The sequence below is a fragment of the Myripristis murdjan genome, chromosome 16, assembly GCF_902150065.1.
Source record: "Myripristis murdjan chromosome 16, fMyrMur1.1, whole genome shotgun sequence".
Classification (NCBI taxonomy): Eukaryota; Metazoa; Chordata; class Actinopteri; order Holocentriformes; family Holocentridae; genus Myripristis; species Myripristis murdjan.
Genome location: NC_043995.1, coordinates 2841967 through 2855743, shown reverse-complemented (window position 1 = coordinate 2855743; position 13777 = coordinate 2841967). Strand labels below are relative to the sequence as shown.

Here is a 13777-nt window from a genome sequence, read left to right as displayed (position 1 = left end):
GGGACCTATCTCAGCATCCATTGGAAGGAGAGCATAGAGACAGCCTGGACATGTCTTCATAACAGATTGACGGACACCATGTCCATTTTTAATTAAACTTTGTTTATTTGTTCGAGAAAAAAAAAAAAAAAGACAAAGCAAGAGAAACCAAAAATGTATACATCTTTGTGATATGAGCATGTGCAAAGAAGCTGAGGAGTGACCGCAAAGGTCTGTTGACATCCCAGGGGTAACTACAAATACAAGTGCAGATACAGTTAATGGAGGTCTTAACATCCAAAATGCAGGGAAAAGGAGGCAGAGTGATAAAAACAAGGTTCAGTGCTTTAGACTGTATGGACAGAGGAGGAGGCTGAGCTCCTCCTGGAAGTCATAAATGAATACAAGCTGTTGAAAATAACTGCACGGTCAAAGTGGCCCCTGTGTGAAGTCAGCGTCCTGCTGGGAGCAAAGAGGCAAAGTGGCATCTGTGACATCAGCATTATCAAACAGATTCGTTTTCACCATCCACACCACCAAATGAAAAGGCTGTTAAAAGTTGAGTTTTCAGTGAGCAAAATGCAATTTTCAGGTGGACAGAAGGTCAAAATGGAGAGAAAAAGTTGCATTTTGAAAAAAATCATAGCCATGTGGACATAGTCCAAGATTCTCATTCATATGTCTGGACAATTTAGGCATGGCGTGATGATGGTTTTTTTTGTTTTGCTTGTTTTTTGGCCTTCTGTCTACATGCACAGTAGCATTTCTGAACACTGAAAACAGCTCTTGGGAAGTGAAATCTTTTCCCTTTTGTTATCAGGACAGTAAAGATGCCACAGTTTGCTAACATTGATGTCACTGCCATGACCTTGCTTCCATGCACATGCTCATGGCTCAGACGTTTACCTTACACACAAGACTTTTGACGTACTGTTACTTTCAACATGTTGCTTTCATTTGGAACTTCCTCGATTTTGATGTCTGATTATGTTTTTTGCAGTTTTGGGCATTTAACCTTATTTGGATTTACATTTGTAATTCAGCTTCTGTGTTTTTGCATTCTCATGTGTACACATTTTCGAAAATTTTCCCACTTAGATGGATCATCCATTTGTCCATCTGTTCAACACTTAACTCCGAGACAACGTATCTTCAAATCTTTTGGTTAGATTGCCATTAAAATTGGTGAACACACTCATGCTCCTAAGAGGATTAACCATGTTCTTTCTGTTGTGACCATGAGCTTTCCTCTATACCAACCTCAGCTTGTGTGCAATTTGACTTTTTGGTCTATCACTAAATTAAACTAAACCAAATATCACGGCAAATTGCCATGATATTTGGTGAGTGCATTTATACTCCAGGACGGAGAGCTATAGGCGAAAGGAAGATTCCTCTTGAATTTGATGACACCATATACCCTGACACACCAAGCTGATGGTCAGCTGTTGATCAGTGGTTTCCTGTCAGTGAGCGTCTGTGGCCCTAGGTTTTGCGGTGTGTCCCAGTGTGTCACTCGTCACACCCATCTGCTGCTTTTTGGACAATTAAGCAAGTGAAATTGTCAGTGGAGCCGAGTGACATTACGCAAACCCACAGCTGACCTTTGTCAACGCTTATTTTTGTCGCCAGTTTGGCGTGTCCAGGACTTATGACCTTTCCTGTAGCACAATCCTTGGGTCAAATTTGATATCTTGAAATCTGTAGGGCCCATCGCCAGGGAATTCAGTAGGCCCATTTCAAGCTACCCAGAGGATGAAACATGTCAACCTTCATCAACTACATCTGTGACTTACATCAAACCCAGCCAAACTTACATACTGCCCCCTCCTTTTACTAATCTTTACAATGATTGGGATCACCACATCCTCACTTTGCAGTGAATCCTGGCAAGATGGCTGCCACTCACACTGTTTTTACATGTACTCATTTTAAGCCATTTTAAATATTCTATGTAATGACTCGTTTTAAATGGTTTTAAATCCACTATGTCCTGCTTGATATAAATTTTCGAACTGCAATGCAGTGATGGAGAAACTTCAAACATCAAACCTGGTCGCTGTCGCCACGCTTGGCTCGCATGAGTTTAATGGCTTGACTGATAAAAAAGTTGGCAGGGTAACATTCAGGTTTGATGAACAAGCTGATTGGCTTTATTACTAATGGCTAGTTTTTTTTCCCTCAAGTTGTAAAAAGTTGTACTTTTTATTGTGCTATTCTAGATATTCAAAGACACAAGGACAGATCAAACATAACACAACAGCAGAAAAGCCCAACAGAAAAATGGTACAAACACAATTCAGTGATTATTATTATGGCATCATTACTCCTTGAACATGAATTAAAGTCCTGTTTATGTTAAACTTATACTTACAAATCATAGGGAGTGACTATTCAGTATGCTGAGCCAATAATGTTACAGGGTTAAAAGCATTTTGCCATTGACAGTTAATAAATTTCAAGCAGCATTGTGACTCTAAATGCTAAACAGCAACAATAAAGCTAGTTTCTCAAAGATATATCCTTTTTGTCCCATGAGGGTTGCCATGTATCACTCTACAGTGACTTGAATGAGCTCAGAGCTCACATTGGTGATGCATGCAAAAGTTTTTCCACTATGAGGAAGATGGAAGTAGAGCATTCTGTTTCTCCCAGTTCTCTAACCAAACCTGTCTGAAGCACTATAACACAAGCCTACAGAGAGCCAATGCAAACTTGAGAAAAGGTCGCTTTTCAGCGGAATAATTCTCGATGTGTTTACTCCACTTTGAGCATTAGACAGGCTGAAGATAATTTCGGTAAATTCCTTAGACAGGATATTTCCAACTTGTTCGGCTCAATTCACCGTTTCCTCGTCAGCGGAGCTTCTTCCCTGTGAGCCTACACTCCCAACTCTTCTGAGGGCTTGTCTGCCGCAATCACCATCTGTCTAAGTCAAGCCTGGACCCTGCGGAGGAAGCAGGGCAAACCCACACTCAGCACTGTCTCATAGGGGATTGGGCCCTTTGCCCATGAAAAGACCAGGTTATCTGTCACGACAGCCATCACTGCATGATCAAGAGCAGCCGACACTACAAGATGTGTCTTGCGGTGCTAAGGGACACTCGACTGCTCCCGGATAGTGCTTTTAATGGGGTCAGATATTGACTATTGACTGTGCAGTGCCTGCTTTATTTTGACCTATACAGTTTATCCTAACTGGGACCTAGTTTGTCAAGCTTAATGATCTACTCTGTGTGCAGATTGAGTGTGTGTTCGTGCGTGTGTGTGTATTTTAATAAGCTCTGTAGGGGAAACAACTCAAGACAAAATCTATGCTCTCATCGCATCGCTGTGCTCTCGAATGCAAGAGTGGGAGTTGCTCTCTCCCCTTCTTTCCCTCTTTCCTTCTCTCTTTCTTTCTTTCTCTTTTTTCTTCCTTTCTTTCTCAGTATATGGTGCAGTGCCTCATCATCCATCATTTCCTAACAAACTTTTGGACAACGAAAAGAAGTTGACATGACAGCTTATACCGCCCTTGAAAATGCATTCTGTGAAATCAGGATCGAAACATTTCGGTGCAAAGCAGTTTGCAAATCCATCAGTAACACTTTACAATAAGAGTACAACAATTAACGTTAGTTAATGCCGTAATAAACATTAAGTAACAGGTAATAAACATTAAGTAACAGTTAACTAACCGTTAACTGATGTGTCTTAGAATCATGTACTAATGCTGTTCATGCTAAGGTATTAATTTATATGTTATTTAAGGATTATTGTAGATATATTAACATTAGTAAATGCCATAATAATCATTAACTAACCATTACGGCATTAACTAACGTTAATTGTTGAACTCTTATTGTAAAGTGTTACCAATCCATTCATGACCTGTTACTGCATATGGCAGCATATTGCTGTCACATCCCCCCCCAAAAAAAGAAAAGGGGATTAGTATTACGTCATAGTGACAGTGTTTCTTGTTGTAATGATGTTTTTTTAAGCTATATTAAAATAATTTCATATTATAATGACAACTTTATTATTATTATTATTATTATTACATATCAGACTATGTAGTTCAAGTAGTAAGAGTGCACTTACTCATCCTAAAATGTTCTTCTGTATTAGTAAAAGTTACCCTGAGAGAAAACCACTCAAGTAAAAGAGTATCAGTAAAGAAAAAAATAAAAAAAACTACTGAGTAGTGACACAGTTACATTTTTTGTTTGTTCCATTTTCACACCATGTGATGAAAGAAAAGCATTTTTATTTGGTGTCTGTTCATCGACTGTCAACTATAAGAACTCAGTGTGGCCAAGGGTTGCTGTCCACAGCCTCTGATTCAAGTGTCTGACCTTCCATTGATGCTAACTAGCTGACCAGCTTGACTTGAGCTTGCAAAGGTCACTGACTGCAGCACGGCCTTCTTGCTCTGTGGTGCTGATACGCAGCTGCAGAGCAAATGAAAATCACTAGCTTTCTCTTACAATGAGTTTACACCAAAGATTTACAGTGAGCTGAGTTGAAACTTACAACTGCTTGCAAATAATGTGGTCTGCAATGTTCTAAAACCTTTCAGTTCACACCAGTAACACTAAATGAGATGGTGCTTCCACAGTGACGACTTTTCTCACTTCACTGTTTCTGTCATCTTTCTGTGGCTGGATAGTTTGTGGTACATGAGCAGGACCTCAGAGTATATGAGAAGAACCGTCTTGCCTCCTGCTGAATTATTTACTACAACAATATTTTGGTCTGTTTGACCTTCATCAGGTTTATCCCAGACATACCTGATAATATGCCTTACAATATGGTGAAGTTATAGATTTTTAGCTACAAGGTAGGCTGCTTTGAATAAACTTTTTCTGTGGCCACAGTGCTGACTGCAGTGACAGGCACTAACACTACTGATCTATCAGTCGTGCTATCGTGGAGAGAAGACCTGTAGAGATGACCAGGCCCGAACTGAATCCACGCCCGCGGTGCTCCGACGAAAACTTGGAATTTGAACACAATAGTGTTGCAGCAGCCATTGCAGTGTACCTGAACGCATCTCGCCCCACCCTCCTTTGTCTGTGGCTAATGTCATGTCATGAGGTGGAACAACAGAGGAGAAGACAACTTGCTTTAACAACTAAAAGATGTCGAAAAAAAATCACTCCTCAGATTTTCCTCCTGAATCACCACAGAAAACCGTGTGGTGGGCGTGCTGATGACCTTGACACTGCATTATATTGAAAAAAAAAATGCATTGCTCAGTGCAGCTTTAAGGTTTTCTTTTTTATGTAGAGAAAACACTGGCGATATCAATACTGTTGGAAAGCAGTGCCAGGACTGTTTCAAATGTTTAGCACTGACATTTATCAAAGTATTGATAATTTTGACGACTCTTAATAGAGATGTTCAGAGACTCACATGGTCCATGAGCTCCTTGACCATGCCGTTCCACTGGCCTGTGGTCTCGTCCTGGGCGCCATACTTCCCATCCTCCACCAGACGAACCTCATAGGTGAAGCCCAGGATGCTGGCCAGCTCTCTCAGCAGGTCTATGCAGTAGCCTTCAAAGCGGTCGTTCCCGTACAGCGGTTTGTCAGACTTCTTGAACATCACGTAGGGCTCCTCCTGTTGGGGGAGAAATAGGGGCAGAGGGATCAGTCTCCGCAGCACTTGGCATCTTTTACCCTCCGATAAGCCCTATCTGAGAGTGTGTCTGATGTGTGAGATAGGCTTTTGAGCTGTGGATGCCCAAGCACACACTGGCTCAGGTAGAAAAGCACGTGGGGGCCGCTATGTTTGTGTGTGTGTGTGTGTGTGCGTGTGCGTGCGTTTGCCAGCAGTGCTTGTCCTATGATTCGAGGTAGGGTGGGTGCAAAGCGAGGCATGACCATAATAAGAGATAATCCCCCATATCTATGACTCTGTGCTCCTCTCAGGCTCAGCAGGCTGGCTTTGGGCCCAGGCCTAGCTTTCAGGACACCGCACGCTTTGTCAATAAGATGAGAGATGCTGATAGACAGACACAAAAAGAGAAAGCAAGAGCCGGCACATCCCTTCTGTTCGCACAAACAGCTGGGGAGATTACTAATGTCCTCTTTCACACTGCTTCCTTTTCTTCCTGCCGCTCTCCCTTTTTCCTCCTCCCAACAATCTCTGTCATGCTCCTCTCTCCTCTACCCTTCACTCCTTATTTTCCCCCCCACCACCTCATGCTTGTGTACCATCTGTCTTTCTTAGCCCTGCACTCTTGAGCTTGTTGCGTGTCCCCCTTCCCATAACTCTCTTGTCTCTCTCAGTAAAAAAAAAAAATCCAAAATATATTATCAAACAGGTGTTGTTTATCATATAATTGTGCCATGATTAAAGCCAAAAAAATAAATAAATTAAAAAAAAAAAAAAAGATCATGAGTGATTGCTAACAGCTTTTACACATTCTGGTGGTGCAAATTTCTACAGTATGCAGGCAATGAGATGTTTCCATGAAAAAACAGTTTGTGCTCCTCGCTAGTAGTGGCAAAGCAAACATGAAAATATTGTGCAGGCTCTTTTTGTCTGATGTTGCATAAATCACAGTTCAATGGATTTTTGTCACGTCACGGATATGAGAAAAAGGAAGTGGAGGGTATTGATTTCACTGCAGAGTGTTATGTGTGTAACAGTGTTACTCTGTGGTGAGGGGCCTTTTTGTTATTTCTGACTAAAAAGCACTTGAACACAAAATTATTTCTGACAGCATTTGAAGGCAACATCTGCTTGCTGCTGTAGTGACAGCAGGCGCAGTGACGAGCAAGTGCAGAAAATCTGGGAGATAATGAAGTGACTATCGGACTTTTGGACGCGCAGTGCAGTCATGTGGCTTCAGAAAACCCGGCTTGTGCCATTATGCTTATTTCTGTGGCCTTTTGGAATACTAAGGCTTTTGTCTACATTCTTCTAAGAAGCCATGCCAATTAACTTGCCATTTGCAATATTAACATGCAAGTTTCACCATTTTTTCAACTGATAATGATGTTCAGTAGATATTGTCAAAACTTTCATTTCATGGGTGAACTAACTAATCAAATTAAAATTTGCTAAAACCAACTTTGCAGACTTGATCTTTTAGGTCCCTTTATCTTAGAACACAAAAATGATAACAGATTAAGAACAATATCATTAATTAAAGTAATCATGATATTTTCTTGTAAATAAATGTGACTTATATAACATAACAGTGATTCAGCCTACATCCACGGAAAACTTTTCCATCTGCTGTTTTAAACACTTAATTCAGCATTCAACCATTCACCTCACTTTGGAGGTCTTTCCTGAAGGAAAGTTAACTTGATGCTTTTCATGCATCTGGGCTTCTTAAAATAAAGCACTGTAGAAGTAGCCTAGTAGCCTAGGTTGTTTAGTGACCATCAGTAGACATATTCAATATAAGTGAAGACCTTCAAATCGGTGAAATTTTAGGTAAATCAGTATAGAAAACACAATAATTGAAGCTACATTCATGTACAGTGCACATTTTACATTTTAATGATGATGAGTGAATGAGGGCCCAGCTACTTGTGATGCGGGACATGCAGACGGAGGCGGGTTGTCAAGCACAAAGTACCGCTGGAAGTCATTCATTCATTTTCCAAGCAGCTTACCCTAATTAGGGTAGTGGGGTGCTGGAGCCTATCCCTGATGGGTCGCCAGTCCACACACAGATGAAAACCAAAATAAAATGCAAACTCTCTGTTCACCTATTATTTCATCAAATAATTAATAAATGAGTACTTTTTTTTTTTTTTTTTTTGGCATAAAACAAGTCAAGGCACATCTCCACTAGGGCACCAACTAAGGATACTGGGATCTGGAGATGCATTCACTGGGAGAAGGACTGACAGTCATTGAAATTCCAGTGGAACTTCCTGTGCAATACAATTCCCAAATAAAATGGTGTCAGCCCAGTAAGCAGAGGCATAAATAAGAAAGTAAACACCAAAACAAAAAAAATCTCACCTTCAAGCTGTGGTGAAAATAAACAGATTCAAAACCCGCAGCTACAAAATAAAAGGTAACTCAAGAATCACATTTCAGTGTCGGCTGCAAAACACCCAAATAAAATTGTAAGTGCTGATTTCACTCTGAAAGTGTGAACAGAGCCACTGCCATTCTTTATATGAGCACAAACAGCATTCACACGCTGGACCTGAGCTGGACCTGACAGGAATTCAGTGCCTAGCTCGAGAACACCTCAGCACGGAAGATGTGTGCTGTTGTGGCACCTGAACCTGGTTGAAAAATAGGTATCTATTATCTGTATGTACTGTTTTAACTACTAATCACATTGTTGCCATTATTTTGACAGTGTTTTCTATGTAATAGTCTATATCTAGAACATGTGCTGGTACATTACACCTCACCAGCTGTACGGCTGCAAGGTTACTGATGTAATCTTGATGAAAGACCAGAAAGCACTGTCCATATAAAGATCAATGCCTGAGCGCCTGGTATGCCAAGAAATACAAACACATTCATGCACACACACACACACACACACACACACACACATGCCTGTAATGTAGTGGCAAGTTTACATGAGTGTATTTAATGGATAAAATGAGGTGTGGCCATATACATCCTCTTATTCTGGATGTTAGGAATGGGCACAGCTCTAAGCCTAAATTACCATTGAAACATTCTTGATAAGAGTCATGGTATACCTCTTCCACCTCCTTGGCTCACACACACATACACACACACGGAAAGACAGTTACCAGCAGTGTGCTGCACAGTAGGTGCATCCACTCCTTTCTTCTAAGGGTTTTTTTTTTCCTTTTTTTTCTGCACACTCGCTCCATCATCTAACCTTCCAAGCTGGGAGCAGTGTTTGCTTTCCTGCCCCATCGCCATGGTAACTGAGCCACGGTTTCAGCGGTGCATGAGCATGGCAGTGTTTTCAAATCCACACAGGTAATTTCTAGAGACAAGTATTAGTGTTGACAAAGGGACAACATTCACTGATACTCTCAATATTAAATTCTATGGGAAGTAGTCTTGTTGTCTTTTCAAGGGGATTTCTGGTCTGTTATTCATTCAATATGCTCAACTCACTTTAGGGCTATTTATCACTCACTACCTTGGCCTTGAAAACAAGCGGATCCTGAGTGAGTGCAAAATGAAATATTGGGACTACAGCAAAGCAAACCCCGCACCGAAACCCCTATTATTACTGTATTTCCCTGTCGTAACACTGGCCCTAACAGTGTGAGTGAACGAATGGCCTGCGATATTGCTTTGGAAAATGTTTTTTTATGTGAGTCACACAGTGCTGCTGGAGTACAAATGGGAATCAATCAGCTTTCAGTGTGGGTGTTAACTTGTACTATGAAGGCTTTGCAGTTGCACCACAAACCATTCAAGACCATTCTCCCCCACCAGAGAACTGGCTGTGCAAATAATGTCTAAATATATAGCAAGCTAACATGAGGCTTGAAAAAGACTTCCAAAGTTTCCAAAAGCACATAAAACCCCTTTTATGTATGCTATTCTTGCCTGTTAACAATGGTGTTAAAGGGATAGTTCACTCATTTTAAAAAATATGTATTATTCTTTACTTCCCCTCTTGCTGTTCTGCAGCGGTGCTATCTTCCTCTCATTACTTACTGAGTGCTGGATACTGGCTGGATGCTCCAAATGCTAACTGTTAGCCTCCTGCCACTGAGCTGGATTTCCCCCTGGTTAGTGTTAACTGCCGCAATCCACTCAAATTGCCAAATGAACAAAGCTAAAAATTGATGATGTGTCCTTTTTTTTTTTTTTCCTTGTTTCTGGATGGAATGGCATACAAAGAACTGACCATTTTCATGTGCATCAATCTGCAATGGTACACCTGCACCAATGCAGGCGCACTATAAATGTAAGTATATCTGCTGCCAAAAATCTCTTGCCCTATAGCAGTATGAACCTGTGCCAGCAGCAGAACCTGTACCTTAATTTATAAAAAAAAAAAAAAAAAAAAATTATCTTATATGTTGATATACAGGATTCACTTAATTGAAAGGTTTTGTGTAAAGTTTTAATTTCAATTTAATTTTAGAGATTTTTCCTGTCTTTAAATATTTGTGATGGCTCTTAAAAAGGTGTTAACTCCAAAAGAATTTCATAATTGTGGTTCCAGTGGAGACTTTTAGTGTCCCATGGTGGTCTAAATACAGTTACAGAGGCTTTTATTGAATACTAGCTACCAGGAACTTCAATCAAAAAATATGGGTATTGGCCCTCAAAGACTCGTACTGGTTGAACCCTGGTGTGCAATAACGGCATTACCTAACTGAATCTTGCAATGAGTGGGAATTAAATCTAACTACAATGGTGATCTTTCAGCCAACTCAATCATTTTCTATTGAGCAACTGAAAGAAAGAAAGAAAGAAAGAAAGAAAGAAAGAAAGAAAGAAAGAAAGAAAGAAAGAACAAAAGAAAGAAAGAAAGAAAGAAAAACAACTGACAAACATTTCTCTCTCTCCTTTCTATCTCTATTTTCTGCCATGTGAACTATTGGAATAACTGTTATCTCGTGTGGAGAACACAAAGACGCTATTGTCAGCCCATTAGCAGCGTCTGACCTCTCACCTTTTGTCAACTGTGAAAGACTGTAATTATCATAAACAGACACTGGGCACATTAACACAGAGCACCTTTCACTTTACCAGGCAGCAACACCTGTGGCTCATTCTGCACATTATACCATTGTTCTGGTGTCTTCTGTTGGTGGGAACTGGTCCATCAGAGGCTTTCAATGTTTTTTTGCAAGCAGCTATAGCAAAATAAATAAATAAATAAAAGAAAAATGAAAAAAAGAGAGAAAACAAACAAACAAAAAAAGGCATTACCAAACTTTTCATTACATGCTCCAGAATTGAGAGGAGCAAGGCCAGAGAGTGAAACCAACTGCTTGTCTTTGAATTTCGCTGGCTTGCTCAAACATGCAGGTGCACTGGTACAGTCGAAAGCTGCCGGTGTTGACGCGCACTTCAAATGACTGACCGAAATCTGACTGCTAGTCAAATGCACAGCCTCCACTGCACCAGTCACTGAAATTCGGGAATTATTCATGCAATTTGTTTCTTCAGGTTTGATTTGGTCCGACATTGACCCTACGGAGACTTATCAATTTCTTTCTTTTTTGAATTAGAACTTCAAAAAGACCCTTGAAATCCTTCAAAAAGAATTTTTAATGATAGTTGAATTATGCTGGCATGGTGCTCCAGCTACGACTCAAATGCTTTAATCCCAATTAATCGTATAAACAGAGGCCCACACACACATGCAGCACATAAGTACATAATCTGACACATGAGCACACCACTGAATAAGCTTACATGTGTTGCTGATGCACTGTGTGTGTAATCTGCATGGGTTCAGGCCAACACAGCAAACTCCCTGACACAAATATGTGTATGTGGACGGTCTTACAGGTGCCCATTCCCCCCCTGCAAACCTGCCTTGGCCTCCTGCGTATCTCATGCAGTGAAGCCATGCTGCAGATGGAGGCCAGCACATCTTTAATTAAAAAGACAGAGTAGATGGAGAGCCTACGTATCTCTCTAAAACAAACCTAATTAAAGCAGTGCTGCATCCATGCCACTCTGTCGACACTCTGCACTCCCTTAGATGCAAAATCATCCCTATTCTTCTCTAGCAAATTAAAAATAATGGATTTTGTGTCTGAGCAAAAATAAATGATACTGCGTCATTTAAGTCATCTTTAAACATTTATTTTAGTATTATTGATTCCCTTCCATGCTGTGTGGCTATAGCAGAGAACAAAGGGAAATGTCTCGGTGCTCTCAGCGGGTGAATTGTGTGATGGAGGAATGCCCATTGGCTTAAACACACAGGGATTTGAGGGGGAAAAAATGCTGAAGAAATTGTGGTGTTAAACATATCTCTGAGCATACTAATTTATTTTCAGAAATGAAATTGACCCAATCTCTTATTGCAAATACAGCCATGTAAAGATCACACACTGTGTCTAGTAAGTGAAGATTCACTAAAAGAAAGAAAACCCATGAAGAAGAACTAAACAAAGGAAAACCCATGAACGTATTTAAAGTAGGAAAACCCATGAAGATGGACTAATAGAAAAAAAACAGATACTAAAAGAAGATAATAAAACTGACAAAGATGCACAAAAGATAGAAAATCCATGAAGATACTACAAAGAAACTCAAGGAAATGCACTGAGGAAAGAAAGCCCAAGAAGATACTAAAAGAAAGAAAGCCCCAAACCCCATGAAGCGACTAAAAGTAAGTAAACCTAAAAGAAATCCCATTAAGATGCACTAAAACAAAGAAATCTCAAAAAGACAATAAAAGGAAGAAAACCTCTGAAGATGTTCTAAAACACACAAAACCCATGAAGATACCCTAAGAGAGAGCAAACCCATGTAGATACTAAAAGAAAGAAAACCCGTTGTCATGTGTGGGGCAGCAGGTAAACCCAATGCAGCAGACTGATGATCCAGCAGGACTGAAAAGTGAATATTTATTGATACGATGAGGGCAAGCACACAGGAAACTCGGGAAACAGAAGCTCAGGCAAACAGGCAGGCTGGACATCACACATATGCTATGCAATGGTCCGACACAGACTGAACAGAGAACAGGACTTAAATACAAATTGACTAAGGAGACGACAAAGCACAAGACTGACAAGACTGGAGAACAGGAAGGGGGCTGATGGGCTGGGAAGACAACGAGGACATGCAACACAAAGGAACGGCTAACAAGACAAATGCCGGGCAGGTGAGGAGGTGAAAACAAACTGGACAGGGCTACACGCAAGCATGAGCAGGAAGAGAAAAACCTAAATACCAAAAACACAAGGAACAAAAACCAGCCCAGCACCAGCATCATGACACCCATGAAAAGACTCTAAAAGAAAAAAAGAAAAAAAAAAACATGAAGAAACTAAAAAAGGAAACCCATGAAAATGATCTAAAAGAAAGAAAACCAACAGACACTAAGAGAAAGAAAACTCCTGGCTATTCCAGAATCATATACAATCTAAGTACTTAAATATTATATGCATGTAAATAAAAGCAGGTTTCATTAGCATTTACCTTGGTGGAGGTAAATGGCACAAAATAAAGCATTGGCTATTAAGATTCTTTGGTTATGTTTCTAGTTGTACAGTTGCATTACAATATGGTTAATGTCCTGCTAATGAACAGCTGATGGAAACAGAGGCTCCTAGAGACACATTAGAAGAATGAGGTGCATCATGCAGTAGATAATCGACAGGATATAATGTTACACTAACAACATATGTTTGATTGCAACAGCATTTAGCTTAATGATCCTTTACAGTACTTATTTGTCACTATGATCTAATTAATGCATGGTATCAACTAATTAGTGCTTTTCCACATCTGTCTCTTTCCTGAATGTGACACATTTTGGAAGTGTGTGCGCCTGGCAGCCGCTTGCTCACATTTCCTCGCATTTCATCCAAAAGCAGTTGCCCTGAAAGCCTGCAGCCAAATGGAAATGAAACCTGATCTAAACCTGAGGTCACTGCATTTTTTTCAGCCACATTTTCCCTGCCAGTTTCCTCTGTCCCGCTCTGTTTTCTTTTTCTTTTCTTTTTTTACCCTCTCTATCGCTTTCTTTTCCTAATTTAAGACACCTTTGATCCTGAGGCTCTATACAGAGAGAGCATGGATTTGTACCATTAAAATCGCCCTGATAGCTGACTGACAGATTGCACAATAGGAGCAAATAAAAGTCACATATTGAATTCTTTTTCAATTATTATTTGTGATGTCTAGCATACTAAAC

General features: G+C 40.2%; 1 protein-coding gene across 1 annotated transcript in view; it reads right to left on the bottom strand.

The window, feature by feature from the left end:
- The window catches only part of LOC115373660 (glutamate receptor, ionotropic, kainate 2), a 233538-nt gene that overhangs the window by 64869 nt on the left and 154892 nt on the right, over window positions 1–13777 (bottom strand). Inside the window, exon 11 of the mRNA XM_030072153.1 lies at window positions 5380–5586. Coding sequence (XP_029928013.1) covers window positions 5380–5586 — 207 coding nt within the window. The remainder of the gene's footprint in view (window positions 1–5379; window positions 5587–13777) is intronic.